General features: G+C 40.6%; 2 protein-coding genes across 6 annotated transcripts; one reads left to right on the forward strand and one right to left on the reverse strand.

Annotated features, from left to right (window-relative positions):
- The first annotated feature begins 11,951 nt into the window (after nt 1-11,951).
- On the forward strand, nt 11,952-13,447 carry LOC120111189 (2-keto-3-deoxy-L-rhamnonate aldolase-like). Its single transcript, XM_039127748.1, has 2 exons — nt 11,952-12,220; nt 13,369-13,447. Exons 1-2 carry the CDS (start codon nt 11,952-11,954, stop codon nt 13,445-13,447), a joined length of 348 nt encoding a protein of 115 aa, XP_038983676.1.
- Nucleotides 13,448-14,360: 913 nt separating this feature from the next.
- LOC103714790 lies at nt 14,361-15,915 on the reverse strand. 5 transcript variants are annotated; one of them, XR_003387102.2, is made up of 4 exons: nt 15,439-15,879; nt 15,130-15,317; nt 14,871-15,029; nt 14,361-14,788 (listed from the first exon to the last, which is right to left on the reverse strand). XR_003387102.2 is itself a non-coding variant. In XM_039127410.1 (3 exons), exons 1-3 carry the CDS (start codon nt 15,658-15,660, stop codon nt 14,655-14,657), a joined length of 783 nt encoding a protein of 260 aa, XP_038983338.1. In that variant the 5' UTR covers nt 15,661-15,915; the 3' UTR covers nt 14,361-14,654. The 5 variants fall into 5 exon arrangements, 2 of the variants coding, with proteins under 2 accessions (XP_038983338.1, XP_038983337.1); XR_003387101.2 differs by having other exon boundaries at nt 14,871-14,993; nt 15,439-15,870; XR_605270.4 differs by having other exon boundaries at nt 14,871-15,317; nt 15,439-15,886.
- Between the last annotated feature and the right edge of the window lie 2,784 nt (nt 15,916-18,699).

The following is an 18,699-nucleotide window of genomic DNA, read 5'->3' on the forward strand; positions in this document are numbered from 1 at the left end:
TATTAAAGCATCTTAAAAAAAAATTAAAAGCGTATTGCTAAAAAGGGCTGCGGTTCTCGCCGATGTTCTTGAAATATTTTATTTTGTAATATGAGTTTTCTTTTTGTGGGTTAGGAAGGGTGGGTGTTAGCAGCCAAAGCCCATAGCACAGACTTTGGAACTCGCTGATAGGAAAGGAAACCGGTGCTAGTGCTCTAAGGGCACATTAATAAGAACTGAAAAGCCCACCCTTATGCCTTGAGCGCTCAGCTATGCCTCGGAAGCAGAACTAAGAATCAGTATGCCAAGAGAGATCTCCCTCATTATAGGAGTGAAGAAGGGCCCCACCAAGAACCACAAGAAAGGCAGAGTGGAAGGCAATGGTACCAGTCGTGAAAGAGAAAGTTTTGAATGTCTCAATAAGAGAACAGGCAAGCTTTTTTGTATTTGTTTCTGGCTGCTCGGCCTCTTCCCTTTGTCTTGTTCTTCGCTTCCTTGTCTTTCTCTTCATCTTCTCTACCACCATGAGCAGAGCCGAAGTTAGCGCCTCAGAGGGAACCGTGTCGTTAGGCCATTCTCCCTAGGCTTGGTAGCCTTCGGTTGAGCTCGAGGTTTGATCGGGCTCGAACTACGAGGTGTTCGTCCTCGCACAAGGGAAAATGAATATCATCCAAGTTTAGCATTTCATTCTTTTTTGATGTTATTCTTATTTTTGCAACTCTCGTTGCCATAAAGACCGACCTCGTGTTGATCGTCAGAGGAGGTAGATAAAGAAGAGGTCAGCTGCGGTTGCTAAGGGCAAGCCACCCTTAGGAAAAATGTTGAAGAGGGAGTCCTCCTTGACCCCCGATGGCGAAGCTACCATCGAGGTCGTTGCTGAGGCTTTGGTTCTTGAAGTCTTTCTTGAGGTACCTTGGGGGGGCTATGGAGCTCGACCCTGAGGTTGAGGTTGTGTCGCCGATGAGATCGGCTCCTCCGGAGGGGGTTGTTCTCACCCAACCTTCTGCTACTGCTATGTCTCCACGTCGGTCTCCCCTCAAGGCTCGTGGCTTGGCTTGGTCAAGTTTGAGCTTGTCAGCTCCCGAGTAGGGCCCTTCAACTCCTGCTCGCTCCTCTAAGACCTACTTTCCAGGATGGTCAGTCCAAGAGTCCGATTCAGCTCTGACGACCCTTGGGAGACCTTGTAGAACGTGACCGATGCCTTCAAGAAGGGCTTCAACAAATGTTGAGCTCGAGCTCAACGGCTCGTCTCGAGGATGGATTTCTCTAGCCTCGACGACGACGTCGTCAGCAAAGGCGGGGGCGGGGAAGGCAGCGAAGAAGGCGGGGCTGACAGCAACGGCAACAATAGCTATGGAGATGGCGACGACCTTGAGGAGGGTGAGATCGGCGGTGGCGATGGCAACCTCGACAGCGGCGAAGGTGGGGAAGGTGAGGAGTGAAATCCTGCCTTTCCATCTCTTTTTTTTTTCTTCTTTTTGCTTAGGTAAACAAAGCTTAATGTACTCTCTTTTTCAACCTTTGTTGACATAAGTGTAAAAATTCAAGATTAATGAAAGTAAATTTTTTAAAGTACCTGACTTCAGTTTTTGTTCTTGTTGTTTGTTTTCTTTACTTGAGTTTAGGTCATCGCCCCAAGCTTCGATCTTTTCTTGTAGCTCTTTTTGCTCGCCTTCTAATGAGGTAAATATATATACCAAAAGACAATAAAAGTAAAGAAAATTTTCAAAGTACCTGACTATCCTTACTTGTTCATTTCTTGGTTTTAGTTCGGGTTGTTGCACTGAACTCTTTCCCTTACGTTTAGGGCTCATTTGATTCGCTGGAAGCATTTCCCTTCTAGGAATATAATTCCTAGGAAACAAATTTCTAGAAAGATGATGCCTAGAAAAGTACTTTTGACATGTTTTGTTGACCATGGAAAAGTGACAAATTTTCAAAGTGTTTATGTTTGGTTGGCCATCCACTTTCGTAGGAAAGTTATGTATAAATCCTATTATGCCCTTAATAAACATTAGGTTTTTAATGCCTCTTTAATGCTTCTTTAATGCTGAAGGGATTTTTTGGGAAAAAGTAAAAATGGAGTAATTCTCGCCTCATGGGAAAGTAACTTTCCAATGTTTCTCATGGAAAAGACTTTTTCATGAAATGTGGGAATCATATTTCCATGGGAATACAATTTTTCCTTCTTTCTTCTTTGAAAACTCCAATCAAACAAGAGGCATTCATTACTTTCCCGTTGACCATACTTTCCCCCCTTCTTTTTCCTTACGTTTAATTTCATCTAAGAAGGAGCGATGTAGAGCTCAGCTTCTCAGTTGATCTTCCTGGAGTTCGGCTCCCAAGAAATTGTGAGTTAACTCAGTTTGAGGAGGTCCCAGGTCGGCTCAGATTGTCTCCTCTATTGATATTCTCCGGACTTAGGTTCCAAAGGAATTCTGAGTGAGCTCGGCTTGAGGAGGTTTCAGGTCGGCCTGGATTGTCTTTTTTGTTGGTCATCCCTGGAGTCTTGCTTCAGAGGGATTCTGAGTGAGCTTGGCTTGAGGACGTCCCAGGTTGTCCCGAGGTGTCTCCTTTATTGGTCATTTCTAGAGTCTTGCTCCAAAGGGATTCTGAGTGAGTTCGGCTTGAGGAGGTCCCAGGTCGGCCAAGGGTGTCTTCTTCGTTGGTCATCTGTGGAGTTTTGCTCTGGAGAGATTCTGAGTGAGCTTGACTTGAGGAGGTCCTAGGTTGACTCACGGTGTCTCTTTTGTTGGTCATATATGGAGCAAGAGAGAGATTCCGAATGAACTCAGCTTGAGGAGGTCCTAGGTTGGCCTGGGTTGTCTCCTTTGTTGTTCATCTCTAGACTATGGTCCTAGAAGAATTTCGAGTGGGCGCAACTGAAAAAAGTTCCGAGTTAGCTCCGGGTGGCCCCTTAGTTGTTCATCTCTAGACTATGAGCCTAGAGGAATTTTGAGTAGGCTCGGTCTTAAGAAGGCCCCAGGCGTCCTCGGGGTGTCTCCTTTGGTGGTGCCCAAGCATCCCCGGGGTGTCCCAAGTCGAGTACAGTTGCAATAGTCGTCCGATTTGAAAAACAAAGACAATAAGTGGATTTTTATTAGAAATAAGCTTAGACTACAATGAACCTTACTGATAATAGATGTAAAGGTTGTCGAGTTCCAAGTCTATGGGATCAGAATGCTGTTGAGCTGCTCTAGTCTATACACTCCCGGTCGCATAGCTTCGGCTATTCAGTATGGGTCTTCCCAATTTGGGCTCAACTTTTTGAGCTCTCCTGGTTGGAACGCTTTAGTCTTTCTCAAGACGAGATCACTAGGTTGGAATAGCTTGCCTTTGAGCCTTGAGTTGTAGTACTGAGCTGCTTTTTGCTAGTACACCCCCACATGGATTTGAGCTTATTCTCTAGTTTCTTCCAACATGTCGAGGTTGATCCGGAGCTGATCTAAATTTGTCTAGTCGTCGAAACTTTCCATCCGAAACGACGAAAGTCCGATCTCAAGTGTGATTACTGCCTTTGTTCCAATGACAAGGTTAAAGGGCATCTCCCTAGTATGGACTTGAGACGTTGTTCGGTATGCCAACAAAACATTGTAGAGCTCTTCAGCCCACAACCCTTTCGCTCGATCCAGCCTCACCTTTAGTTCCTGTAGGATTGTTCGGTTAGTCACTTCGGCCTCTCCATTAGACTGGGGGTGCGCCACCAAAGTGAATCGGTGGTTGATTCCGAGCTCGGTCCATTACTTTTTGAATTTAGCATTGTCGAACCAACGCATGTTATTTGTGATGATTGCCCAGGGGAGCCCGAACCTGCAAATAATGGTTTGCCAGATGAAGTCTCGTGCTTTCACCTAGGTAGTCTGAGCCACTAGTTCAGTTTCTGCCCATTTGGTGAAGTAGTCTACCGTTACAAAGAGGAACTTGTGCTGCCCAGTTGCCACCAAAACAAGTTTAAGGATGTTGATCCCCCCATTGCACGAACAGGCAAGGGGCGTTGATCGGCATCAGTGGCACCGCTGGTCATTGTTGGGTATTTGAATGGCGTTGACATCGATCACACCACTTGATGAACTCGACCGCGTCCTTTTGCAAGGTCGGCCAATAGTATTCCTGCCTTCTTAACAGTTCAACTTCTGCCCATTTGAGTTGGCCATGAGTTGATAGTGGTGTTTGTGATTGGATTTGTCGTACTTGTGAATAGATTTGGACTTTTAGCTTGGTAAGGTTGTTGGCTTAAATGGGGGAAGTATGTGAGGATCTATGCGATCGTGTATTTACTCTCTCATCGGCTATGCATTTGGTAAATTTTGAATATTTATATTGGGGCCAAAGAACCCAAATAATATATTTCGACAAGCTTTTTTGAGTAAGGTCCTGTGCTGTTACAGCATTTCAAGGGCAATGATACGAAAAACTTTGGTGGATTGTAACTTTTTGATACTTTTTGTGGTACAATAAAAATTGCATCCAGTGCCTTTCAAAAACACAATCTAGTTTCAAAGTTTCTTCTAACCTGTTATAGAGGATTATGTTAAAAGCATCATGAACTCCCAAGATATTAATTAAATAATTCTAACTAATGATCGTATTGGTTCATGTTAGTTAAGTTCAGCCTTCGGTTCAATAGACAATCAAACTACAATGGGAAGACTCTTGGATGTCAGCTTTTTTTAATTCAACTTTTGTAAGGGGATAGTAATGTGAGGCTTTTTGTTGAGGAAAATTTCTTGTGTGAGGTGTATTAGAGGGAATCTATATTTTGGTTTTCAAATATTTTCTTTGAATAAAAAATTCTTTCTCCTCTCTCCAATATTTTTTATATTTTTCTTCTATTGTTGTTGGTTCATTTAATTTATCCTTGTTTTGGATCTAGGACCAACATGTCGATTTATATCAAAAAGTATGCAATTCTGCATGGTATTAGAGCCATATCCTTTATGACTAGTGATTCGTATATTCGTAGCTCGATATAGTTAAAGAGCTTCTAGTAGTTCACTATACATCAATGTTAGTGTGTACTATCATGTCTCTCATTAGGATCGAAAAATTGAATAGCACGAATTATATCTATTAAAAGTCTTGCATCAAATATTATACGATTGAGGAAGATTTTTAGGAGATCATGAACAAGAAGACATGGTGATACCACTAGAAACTCTTAGCAGAGAAAGTGGAGGGTCAAAGCTAGAAAATCTATGCATCTTCTCCAAATCAATGTGGATAAAAATTATGATCAGCATATTCAAGATTTAGAGGAGCCAAAAAAAAGTATTGAATATTCTTACAGCTATGCACTTAATATCTAATGAGGTTTGGATTCAATTTTTTGGAGATTGAGATTGATGATCTCAATCAAGGTAATCTTAATATCTTTCAGTATTTTTTTAGAAGAAAGAAATTGTTTGATAAGCTTAGCATGCTTGATGAAAACTCTTGCTATGATAAACAAATAAATGGGATAGACTGTCAGTTCATGGTTTGAATAAAAAGTATAGTTCTTATATGTTTGCTATTTATGGATGGACTAAACAACTTAAATTAGCATAACTTAAAAATACACGTATTAATCCGGAAGAACTTAATACTCAGATGCATGGTTGGACTATGTCCTCTCTAAAAGAAGAGATTTTATTTTCTAATAACATAAATCAAAATAAAATATAAAATAACAAATTCAAAAAATTAGAAAAAAGACTAGTTGAAGAATTCGAGAAGGAAAAAATCCTAAATAGAAGAATTAGTATAAATTCAAGGAGAATTGTCATAGATGTAGAAAATTTGGTAACAAAATTCAAGATTTGCAGGTGAAGATCAAACAATCTAAGGTTTTATCCTCTACATCGAAGCATGGAGAGAAGGGGGCTAATAGTTGGGTTCTTAGTACTTCTATTGTTAATGTCAATTGTCTTGATGATTAGTATGCATATATTTATGTTTCTTCTTGTATGTCAAATATTGATTTTGCTAATAACTGGATTAATGATCTTGGGTGTTCTAATCATCTTATTGGCTATAGAGAGATATTTTATTCTCTATATGATTATACTGATTCTGAGACAATTGCAACTACTCATGATTCACTTTATCCTATCAAAAGTATTGGTGAACAATCTCTCACATAATCTTATGGATTTTTTTTTATAAATATTATTTATTATGTGCTTGGTATTAAAAAAATTGATTTCTATTTTATATATCATAGACAAAAATGTTTTATTTTATTTGTGTTTGATATGTGGATATTTATGCTAATGTTAAAACTTTTGAAAAGATTATTACTCAATAAACAAGCTTATATTATATCTACTGGCAATTCTTATATGGATCAAACTCTTAAGAATGATATGACCGATTTATAGTATGCTAGATTTGCTCATGAATTTTGACAGACTTCAAGATATGCAAAGCAAAGGACTGGTTAAAATAGATTTCCTAAAATGAAAGTGAATATTGGCATTATCTACACCTTATTCAGATTTTTCTAAAGGGTAGCTTATGCATCTTCCATATTGGCATTATCTACACTAGATGCCAATATGGAAGATGCATAAGCTACCCTTTAGAAAAATCTGAATAAGGTCATCTCGACCACTATATTTGATACATTCAGATCTCAGTGGGAGGATTAGCATTCCACCTTTCCTAGTATAAGGTATGAAATTGTATTTAGTGATGATTTCTCTAGATATACCTAAATCTATTTTGTCGCAGAAAAGTTAGAAGTGTTTGAGAAGTTTTATCAATTTAAATATAGTTGAAAATCTCTGTAAATTAAAAATTGACTATCTATGAAATGATGGCGGTGGTAGATATATTTCAAAAGAATTTTTCAACTATCTACTTAGTTATGGTATATGTAAAGAGTTTGCTTGCCCAACTACTCTAAATAGAATGATGTAGCAGAGAGGAAGAATGTATATCTATTGATATAATTCATGCAAAGAATGTAAAATGTGAATTTTTAGTAGAGTGCATGGAGACAACAGTATATGTTATTAACAGGACAACTTTAAGAAGTCTTGACCATATTACTCCGTTATGAAAAACTATTTGGGATGCGCCTTGATATTTCTCATCTTAATGTGTTTAGATATATTTACTTTATACGTGCTTATGATGAAATCTCAAATAGGTTATATAAAAATTTTGTCATGTGTATGTTTCTTAGTTATGATAAGACTAGGAAAGGTTGGTTGTACATTAATCTTTAGACAATGAAGTTTGATATCTCTAAACATGGTTTTTTGATGAGTGCTCTTTTTGGTGGTCCTTTGATTGGTCCTATTTCTCAATTGGTGATTTTAAGTCAGTTAATGATGAGGACCACATATCTCATGAGGATGTTGCTTCAGAAAAACAAGGTGGCCAACTTTCTTCTTTTTCTCCTGCTTCTTTTTCTCCAACTCAATAGCTAGATTCTTTTTATCTTTGCCTACTTCTAGTAGCTATATCATAAAACTCCATGAAAATTTGGTATAAATGTATAAAATTCTAAGAAAAAAGGAGCATATTGTTAGAGAAGAAGAAGAGATGAAATTACTTGAAGATGAACATGAAGCTTCTGAAAATCCATCACTATTGCTACGAAGCAAGAGAAAGAAGAAACCAGTTAACATGCATAGAGATAGAAATTATGCTTTTGTTGCTTATTATTATGCTTCTATTATTGTTAATCAATTAGAATGCATTTCATATGATGAGACCAAAGTGTTTGAATTTGGGAGGTTGCCATAAAAGAAGGGATTTCAACTCTTAAGAAAATGAGACATGGGATTTAGTTTCTTTACCTAGTGGTGTTTCTTTTATTTCTTACAAGTGGGTTTATAAGGTGAAAAGGAAGAGTAATAGCTCTATTGAATACTACAAAGTTAGGCTTGTGGCAAGGAAATTCTGACAAAACTATAAGTTGATTTTGATGAAACCTACAGTCTAGTTGTAAAATTAACTATGATTAAAGTACTTATTTCTTTAGTAGCTTGCAAGATTGGGTCATTATAGTAGATAGATCTAAAAAGTATTTTTTTATATGGTGATTTTGACAAGGATATTTATATATTGTAGCCTCTTGGTTTTGTTGACACCTCTTATCCTGAGTTTGTTTGCAATCTTAGGAAAGCTTTGTATAGTCTCAAGTAAGCATCCAAAGCAAGGTATGAAAAAATTGGAAAATATTTATTACTTTGTATCTATTCTCTATTTTCTGCAGATTTTAGTTTATATGTGAAGTTCATTAATAAGCGTGTGGTGATAGTTTATCTTTATGTTGCTGACTTGATTGGCACTGGTGATGATGTTGATGAGGTCCATACTGTTCATGAACAGCTATTTGTATAATTTGAGATGAAAGAACTTGGTGAATTAAAAGATTTTTTTGGAATTGAAATAGCTAAGCTCAAGGATTGCTATTTTATTTGTCATAGAAAATATGTTCTTGATTTATTGAAGAAGTATGGATTGGCTAGTTGCAAGCATAGAACAAGGCAGGCTTCTTGATGATCCTACCATGAATAAATAGGTTGTAGGCAGTTTGATTTATTTAATTATCATGGACCTAGATATTTCTTATGTTACTGGCATTGTTAGCCAATATATATAAAGTCTTAGACAGCCACATCTTGATGCAGTTTTATGAATCTTGAGGTATATTGCTAAGTCTGTTGCTTAAAGTATTTTATATACTAATAACTCTTCAATCAAGTTTACTAGCTTTACAGGTGGAGACCATGCTGATGAGGTCAGTACATGTAAGTTTATCACTAATTATGCTTTCAGCTTGGGATTTAGTGTTATTTTTGGTGTCGTAAGATACAATCTACTTTTGCATTATCTTCTGTAGAGGCAGAGTATTATGCCTTCATGACGGTAATTGAGGAGTCAGCCTGGCTCACTAAATTGTCTAGGGATTTAGGTTGGGAGACCAATTATATTGTTCCCCTTTATTTTGATAATGAAAGTGCTATCTAATTAGCAAGGGATCTGGTATTTCATGCAAGGACAAAGCATATTGAGGTTCATCAATCTCAAATGAAGAAGTTAATTTGTTTCCACTTTCCATAAAGAATTAGTTGGTAGATATGTTTACTAAAGGCTGGGTGGGTAAGCGTTTTGAAACTTTGCTTACAGAGCTTGATATTGTTAACATAAAGTTTGCAATGAGAAGTGTTGGAGTTATTTGGTCCATGTTTTTTAGTTAGGTTGAGCCTTAGGCTTAATAGAAACAAGATCATATATCGATAGGTTTTGTCTTTAATGTGCTACACATAGAAAAAAAAAGAAAAAAACCATTTACAATATTTTGATGTAGCCCAGTGATTTCTTCTTTTAGGATGTTTGAATACTAATTTCACAAACTTCGGCTTAAAGGTTATGTTTGTATGTTGGATTGGGCTTCACAATGCCCATCTTAAACCTTGTAGCCATTGGATTGCCTTGATCAGATGCATAACATTGGTGCTTCAATTGAGTTGGAGTTTGCATTTCAAATGATTGATATGATTAGCCCTTCAACTGGAGTAGATTCTGAAGGAATGGTGAAGCTGAAGCATGAAGTTTGTTCATGCAGAGCCCGTATATAGATCGTGGTGAGCTAGTATTACCAAGTTCAATGGGAACAACAAGAGTACAAACCGGGGCTTGGAATGGTGGAGAGGATGTATGGTCCTGGAATATCAGCGGCAACATCGATCTCAAAGATCGAAAGGTACCCGCCCTTTGAGTCTCTCGAGGAAGATCAATTTTGACCGAGGAGTGAATCCGATCAAAAGAGCCCGATCTTCTAAAAATTTGGCCTGCGGCGAGTCCATAATGTCAGCAGTGATGTCAAGTGATTCATCTTCCAAGTTTTTGCTAATGCCCAATACTACAAACTTGGAACATGTGGCCCCTTTGTCTTTATGGGCTCCCTCACTCTACCACTGTCCAAAAGGAGCAGGTTTGGACTTGTGAACCATAACTTTTATTCTTTTAGAAGCAGAAATTTTAGTCTTTGAGACCAATCAAATAGAAGAAACCATCAATAGAACTACAAGATTAAGGATCGATCAAAAAATGATCAGAACCATGCATTGAAACAAATCAACTTAGTTTCGTCAAAAGAATACTCTTGCCTTTGACAAGAACCACAATTTTCTTACAAATGCTAGAGATTTACTGCCAATCGGCTATGAATTAGAAAGAGCATAAGGTACCAAGTCAAGAGAACAATTGATATCAATACAGTCTAAGATGGAGATGGTATTTTCATGTCGAATATTGGTAATGGTACACCGCGACCATATGGTATGTTCAGTGTAAGGTATAATTTCTTTGATTCCTAACTAAGGGGTGTCTGAATCTGTGGCCTATTTGAGGCTTTACCTTTATCAAAGTAGTAGCTATAAGAAAACCTGCCAAATTAACCAAACCTAACCGGACTGCCCAAAGGAACCGTAGCTCCCAACCCAAGTATCTGACGTCGAGCTCCTTTTGCCGAGAAAATTCAAGAGGGGGGCCATCTTTATTCAACAATCGCGCTTATGTGGATCTTTCGGCGCCAGGCGTGGCTGTTTTTATCGGGCACGTTCCCGTCAGTGAAGGAAACCACGAGCCATTCGACAATGGCATGGACACTAGGTTCCAATTATATGGACGCTTGAGTCAACTAAATTTGTGCAGCTGGTCCAATTTGAAATCAATTTGGAGTTGGATTTGGCACTAGAGAGTGACACAAGACGAATTTGAAATCAATTTGGAGTTGGATTTGGCACTAGAGAGTGACACAAGACGGTCATGACTTGGCATCTAAATAGCATTGAATAAGACTATAAACTTTTTTTTAATTGAATAAATTACAAAAATTCTTTCTAAATTAGAGATAAATTACACTTACATCTAATAGTTTAAAAAAAATACATGCTTATCCTCTTAAAGTTTATTTTTTTATACAACACTTTAACTTATAACTTAATAGAACAATAGTCAAACTGCTAATCTTAAATAGGATCAACATACACTACAGAAAAAGTCGATTTTACCGACGCTTTTTTGCCGATGCCAAACTGCTAATCTTAAATAGGATCAACATACACTACAGAAAAAGTCGGTTTTACCGACGCTTTTTTGCCGACGCTTTTTACAAGCGTCGGCAATTTTCGGTCTAACGTCTAAAGTTGGCGACGCTTATAAAAAGCGTCGGCAAAAGACGACGCTAATACGCGTCGATGTAGTCCCAGGCCTAAGACGACGCTAAAAAGCGTCGTCGGAAGCCAACAACCCCCCTCCAAACACCCCCCTGTCGGAAGCCATCCTCACACGCCTCTCTCTCTCTCTCTCTACCCGGCCACCGCCCTCCTCTCTCTCAGCCCTCCTCCCTTAACCCATTCCAGAGATCGGAAAGCATCTATTTAACCAGTAGTATTACCCACATCTCTCTCGCCCATTCCTCATCTTCTCTCTCTCTCTCCAGAAACATCGGTCACCAATGCTTCATAGAGATGGAGGTACAGAGACCAAACCCTTCTCCAAACCCTCTTTTGCTCGATCTTTTCGACTTTTTTTTGGTTGTTTTCTCATATTTTCTTGGGTTCTGTTCTACCCTCAGATGTCGATGAGTTCTATGCGATGTGCGATCCGGGTGAGTTTTTTTTTGGTAAAGATCGGTAGAAGTTTGAGATCAGGGTTGTTTTGGTGTTGGATCTGGTTCTTAGAATCGAGGGATTTGGGTGTGGGTTGATTTGATGCAGAGAAGGAGAACTTGTGCTTGTATGGGCATCCTGGAGGGATGTGGGAGGTGACGTTGCCGGCGAAGGAGGTGCCGCCGGAGCTGCCCGAGCCAGCGCTCGGGATCAACTTCGCGAGGGACACAACGACAGAAAGGAGCCGGTGCACAGCAACTTGTGGCTCCTTTCTGTCGCCTTCTTCTTCGAAGCCCGCTTCAATGGCAACAAGTGGCGATCGCACCCTAGCCATCCGGCCCCCAGAGCCTCATGTTCCCCATGATCGAGTCCCCCGGCGCCGCCAAGCTCGCCGTCTCATTCTACCGTTTCCCGCCGCGCGGCGTCCGTGGGTCAGCCGAAACAGTGGTGCGCGCCTCCGCCTACGGCATCGACGATGGCTACCTGGCGCGGGTTGACGAGGAGCTGCTGGTGATGTGCCAGGTGGAGACGGCGGCGGGGCTGGCGGAGATCGAGGCGATCGCCGGCGTCGAGGGGGTTGACGTGGTGCAGATGGAGCCGCTGGATCTGAGAGCGAGCATGGGGCATCTGTGGGATCTAAGGGATGCGATGAAGGAGGCGGAGAGAAAATTGGGGAGGAATCGAGGCTCTGATTCAAAATATTTTTTTAAATTTTTTTTAAAAAAATATTTATAACGACGCTTTAAAGTGTCGCTAAATGGGTTTTTACCGACGCTTAAAAGCGTCGCTAATAAACGTCGCTAAAAACCACCTTAGCGACGCTTTCTAGAAGCGTCGGCAATTCTTTTTTCCACTCTGACATAGCCGACCCTTTGGTGACGCTTTTAAAAGCGTCAAAAGGAAAGAGACCGACACTTATAAGCGTCGGTAAAGGCCTTAAAAAGCGTCGCCAAACCTTGTTTTTCTTATAGTGATACCACAACAGAAAAAAGTTTAAAATGACCAAAATAATCTTAAATGACATAACAGCCACCTAAAGGGTATAAGAAAAATGCATGCATACTCTTTCCATCCAAGGGCAATTTCAACTTTTTTATATGAGGTAAATAGTTTCACTAATTTTCTTAATTTAACTAGATGTAAGTGTAGATTTTATAAATTATTGGATGTAATTGTAATAAATATAAATCTCAATGAAATTTTTGTAATTTATTTTTTATTTTGTATTTTGAAAGATAAAATAAAAAAGTTTGCAATCTGAATTTACCACAAGATTGATGCTAACTAACTGAGGTAGGGCTCATTAGCCATGTTTGGAAAGGATATGCTGATAGACATATGATTCAGCATTTTCTTGTGCGGGAGGTTACTGTGATGACGATAAAATTCATAAGACTTATTATCACGTCTATGTGATCTGAATATTAGCTAAGTCTTCAATTTATTTGGGTGGCTTATAACTAAAATGATTGGTACGAGGTTTTCAATGAAACATATATTAGACTCGTCATCTATAATATTTGCTATCTAGAAGAAACATGGCATTGTAGTGTTTTCCTAATCCTACTCCTTGGTAAAATAGATAATGATGTCCTGCATTACTAATGCTTCGCGCTCTCATGGCATTATTGATGTTAGGACCTAGACATGAAAAAAAATTGTTGTCCAAATTAATGGCTATACGGGACCGCCAGTGCTGCTATTTTGGACCACCAATATTGCACTTGATTGGTTCACATTGTTATGCCGATTAAAGCTTCTTTTTGGTTAATGAAAGGACTAAACATGTGATTGCTGATATGCAAATCCTCAAGACACATAATTTATACAGAACCAGCTGTAGTTATATTGCATGACTAAAATTCGTAGTGAATATAAAAATTTCATAAATGCTCCCTTGGCAGCACAAAAAATTAGAATATGCTGTTCTGAAAAAGAATTTTGAAATATGCTCTCTTGGAAACTAAGCTGCCAGCCTACTTGGATGTAAATAGATATCTAAAACGGGTCGTGTATCGGTGCATGGTAGCCTTTCATTCAAGCTTTATGTCCAAGCAAAAATAAGCCACATCTTCTCCACGAATAGTGGGAGTGGAAAAGAAAAGGACAAAGAGCACTACGACTGGTAGCTCTTTAATTAACAACATGGAATCAGACAAGGCAACGGGAGATTCGTTTGTTGTTTGCAATTCTAGATGATATGCCTAAGATTTCACGGTTGCTAGATAATAAAGTTGACCAATAGCAGCTTGCCATAGGGCCCCACTATGCAGTTAAACCCGATGACGTGCATAACTTGCAGATGGATATTGAGAAGCTAATAGGCACGACTTTCGTTCTATATAATTTATATTTGGGAACCTTCAAGTATGCTTGCTTTTACAATTTTATGCTGTTTTTTTATTATTATTATTTTTTGAAGCCTTCGTTGTTTCTCTAAATCTCTACCTGACTTAGATATTGAAAGATTTTTCATCGGATAAAATTTGACGAGCTTCGATTTTTTCACTCTTAGTTTTAGGTCAGTCTCCTAGATCCAAATAGATCTTTTCGTCCGAGTACTACTGACCATATTCTATTCGCCAGCTTGTCCACCGCTCCCGGCCTGGATTTTGACAGGCAATATCAGACATGCTACTAGTATCGATGCATTATTTGGCTGTTATTAGCAACCAAGGTTTTGAAGTAATGGCCGTAATAAAAAAGCTGCCGCAATGAATTCGCCCCCTCCATTGCATCACATATTCAAAGAGAGAAAAAGAAAATAGCTAGTAGAATGGAATATTTAGTATTTCAATGTCCTTGTATAACACAAATGATTTTTATTATTTGCATTTATACTATTACTGTAAAAAATGTTATTCTTTCCAGCACTTTTTAAAGCCTTGGTAAATTTTCCGCCGATGCTTTTGAAAATATCGCAAAAAACATCGGGTAGGTAAGAATAAAAAGCTTGAAAGCGCCGCTAAAAGCCACCCAATAGCGGCTTTTTTAAAAATTTACCTATCCGGTATTTTTAATAGCTGATATTTTTTATAACAACATTTTGAAATATTATTATAATTATTTTTTAAAAAAAATAAATATTTTTTGAAATGTATACACATTTTCTATTGAATAGTTCTGCAAAGAAATTATTTGCTTCTGCTGATCCTTTCTCTCAAACTCATAAATTTGGATCCATGAGGTACTGAATCCTAAAAAAAAAAAAAAAATTAAAAGTTAATCCAACTCCATTTAATTACATCCACTGTATCATGAGAATCAAAAGTGGCGTACCGTTCCGGAGGGCAATGGTGGACTCCTCCAGGTTGATGGAGACGAGGACGCCCTCGTAGTGGATCTCGGCTTTGGAGGTGAGGCTGATGAGGCTATTCATCCCCCTTTTCTCCAAACCCTTATCTTGGCAGCCAAACAGCAGGAAACATACATGAAAACCTAAAAGCAATGCTAAGCCGATCTCAAGCAAAACTTCATCTATAACAGATCCAAGAACAGGAAAAACAAAAGGAAAAGGAAAAGGGGCACAAGACCCAACCTGAGACCTAGGAGGGCACGGCATCCTTCTTCGCTGCCTTCTTATCGCGGCGGTCGGATCCACCAAGCGCCGGTCCTCGACGCGTGTTGCCGGAATGCTCGAGGGGGAGGAAGACAGAGCCGATGGAGGGGTTGGAGAGCTCATCAAGCTCAAGATCCAAGTCAAGAAAAGCCGAAGACGGCGTGAACCTGGAAAGCCGGGAGAGCGGTGGAAGAAGAAAAGGAAGGAGAGAGGCATATCTGGCAGTTGTATTTCTGGGAAGCAGGGTTGAGCATTCAAAACAGAGAAAGAACCAACCCCAAACCATACCTCATCGGACATTAATGGCGCGAGATCCGGCGCATAAGCGGCCAGAACGCCGGAGCCGTCTCCGAGCGCACCCCCTTCAATACTGTCAGCTCCGACTTGGAGAAGAAGGGGTGGGGTTCCCGGCGGCGTAGGAGGAGGGGGAGCTCGGTGCGGTTGAGGAATTGGAGAAGGGATTCGGAGACATATGTTATCAACCTCGGGTCCTACAGCAGATGGGTTCATCAGGGAGGTTGGCTAAATGGGTGGTGATGCTCACTGAATTTGACATATGTTATCAACCTCGGGTCCAACACTTGAAGGTCTTCACTGATTACCGACTAGTAGTGGGATAGGTTTGAAGAGATTTTTGAGCAAGGTCTTTGATTATGGAAAGATACTTGCAGAAAGTTCGAGAAGCCTCCTCGGCCTTCAAAGCGGTTGAGATTTTGCAAATCCCAAGGTTAGAAAATGCATGGGCTAACCGTTGTCGATGTTGGCTACCTCAGACTACTCCGACCTCCATCAAGCCACCTACCTTGACGTGTTCGATCACCCGAGCATTGAGGAGAACCAATTTATATGTTGCAAGCCAAGCTCAAGCCCAACTAGATGGACATGATCATGGACTACCTCAAAGATGGAAAACTTCCATAGGAGTGGCGAGAGGCACATCGGTTGAAGAGTTAGGCTGCACGCTATATCCTGCTAGAGGAAAATCTCTATAAAAAGCCAATTATGCACTACGCAAAGTTCACGAAAGAATATGCAGAAAGCCACCTAGGCAGCAGGATACTGGCCTACAAGATACTTCGTTAAGGCTACTATTGGCCAAGCATTCAAAAGGATGCCGCTGACTTTATGAGAAAGTATGACTGATTCTAGATACACGCCAACGTCAAATGACAACCGTCTGTGTCCCTCTCCCCAATTAATGCACCCTGATTGTTCACCCATTGGGGGATGGACATATGGGGACCATTCTGTCATACAACTAGATAAAGAAAGTTTCTGATAATAGTCATCGACTACTTCACCAAATGGGTCGAGGCCAATTCTCTAGCTCACATCACTGAGGAGAAGGCTCGGGGCTTTGTATGGAAGCAAGTCATACGCCGCTTTGGTCCTCCCCATGCTATCATCACTGACAACGAGAAGCAATTCAACAACACCCGCTTTAGATCATTCTGCACCGACCTGCACATTGAGCACCACTTCACTTTGATGGAACATCTCCAATCAAATGGAGAGGCCAAAGTAACCAATCAAACAATTTTGCGGGGCCTGAAAATGTGGCCGGACGGGGCTAAAAGACTCTAGGCTGACGAGCTTTATAGCGTCCTCTAGGCCTACTGAACCACACCTCGAACTCTGACTGGAGGGACGCCTTTTCTTCTCACATATGGGGTCGAGGCTGTGATCCCAGTGGAGATTGGACTACCATCGCACCGAGTCGACTTTCTGGAGGAGCAAGAGAACTCAGAGCATCTACGAGTCAACCTTGACCTGTTGGAGGAACTAGGGAGTGAGCTTGGATCTACATGGCTGCCTACCAGCATCAAGTAGCCCGACATTACAATTCTCGGATAAAAGCTATGCCCTTCCGGCCTAGGGACCTGGCATTAAGGAAGGCTGAAGTCTCCCAGCTAACCGAGTGATGCAAAATCTCACCTAATTGGGAGGGACATACAAAATATCCAGTGTCGTCCAACCTCGAGCTTATCACCTCAAATATTTAGATGGAATGACCATTCCTCAGACGTAGAATTTTGCCAACCTCTGGATGTATGATGAGTAAAGCTCGACGGAGCGATCTTATAAGTTGAAATTATCTAATAAGATCTCATGCTCTGTCCCTCTAGAAGAAATCATTCTATGGTGGTTGCCAGAAGGTTGGCCTTGTGTTAAAGGTTTAGCATGTCAATCGACCTCGCTAGGTCAAAAATGGTCCGAGCAGAAGGTCGGCTCTTGCCCCAAAGGCTTGATGTGTCAACTGACCTCTCTAGATCAAAAGTGGCCCAAGTAAAAGACTGGCTCCTGCACCGAAGGTTCAACATGCCAACCACCTCTTTAGGTCGAAAATGGCCAAACCAAAAGGCTAGCCCCTGCATCGAAGGCTCCGCATGCCAAGTGACCTCAATAAGTCGAAAATGGTCTGAGCAGAAGGCTGACCCCCGCATCAAAGGCTTGGCATGCCAACTGACCTCTCAAGGTCGAAATTGTCCCAAGCAGAAAATCCGCCCCTGCACCGAAGGATTAGCCTACCAACCGACCTCTCTAGGTCGAAAACGGCCCGAGCAGAAGACCGCCTCGTGCACCGAAGGTCAAAATTGGGAGAAATCTGGAGAAGTTGTTAAAATTGCAACACCAATCCCACGATCGGTCTCCTATCTAGCCAGCCTGATGTCCTCATTGACAAGGGCGGCGCATCAAAGTGGATAGGAACCATTCAACAGTGGGCATAATTGGTATACACAGAAGCACTATAAGCACAAACAAGAATGGAAACAAAAAAAAAGAGGACGAAGTGAAAGAGATAGTCTTTATTCAATGTTCAAGTTATAGTGGAGACTATTGATACTCCTCCAAACTGGCTACAGCTCACCAGAAGGTCCAACTAATTAAAACACACAATGATGCCAATACGTGGTGGATTGAAAGTGGCCATTAGGCGAGCCCAGCGCCATACCGTTGAACTTGCATATCAAGAGCTCTCCACAGTTAGCCACATCCTAATTAGAGGACCCAGTGAACATCAAGATCCCACCAATGTGACAAGAAGGATATCATCCACATGCAAAGCATTCATGCTCGATGTCCAAGTCGTACTCAAGCCAGTCACTTCTAGTCGACCCATATGTTCTAATTCTCTAGTGGTAGGTAGGCTCCTCCATCGGACATACACAAAAAGCGGGCAGAGGAGGTAAGCAAGAAGAGCACCCTAACAGTTTGAAAGAAAACCTCCTCCTGTCCCTGGATTACCACACTAACTTAGGCATTGGAGGGTCCCCCGCCGGATACGTTCGAGCCAGATGACTTTTTTGTTCTGTGCTATTTTAGGTCAGAGTGCTGCCATCTGACGAGAATCTCGGCTGCAGCAACTGAGCGCCACTTGCCTTCTCCAATTTCGACCAAAGCAGCCAACCATCGAGCTCTCTAACATCGTTGTGTTTCTCGCCGCGCTGCCTAGAGCCAGTCAGTTCTCAGCTGCAGTAGCTATAAACCAACTCAATGCATTTTTACCCAAGAATAAAAAATCGAGTTATCCATACAAGAGCATGGGCA

Source organism: Phoenix dactylifera, chromosome 6, assembly GCF_009389715.1.
Source record: "Phoenix dactylifera cultivar Barhee BC4 chromosome 6, palm_55x_up_171113_PBpolish2nd_filt_p, whole genome shotgun sequence".
NCBI classification, from domain to species: Eukaryota; Viridiplantae; Streptophyta; class Magnoliopsida; order Arecales; family Arecaceae; genus Phoenix; species Phoenix dactylifera.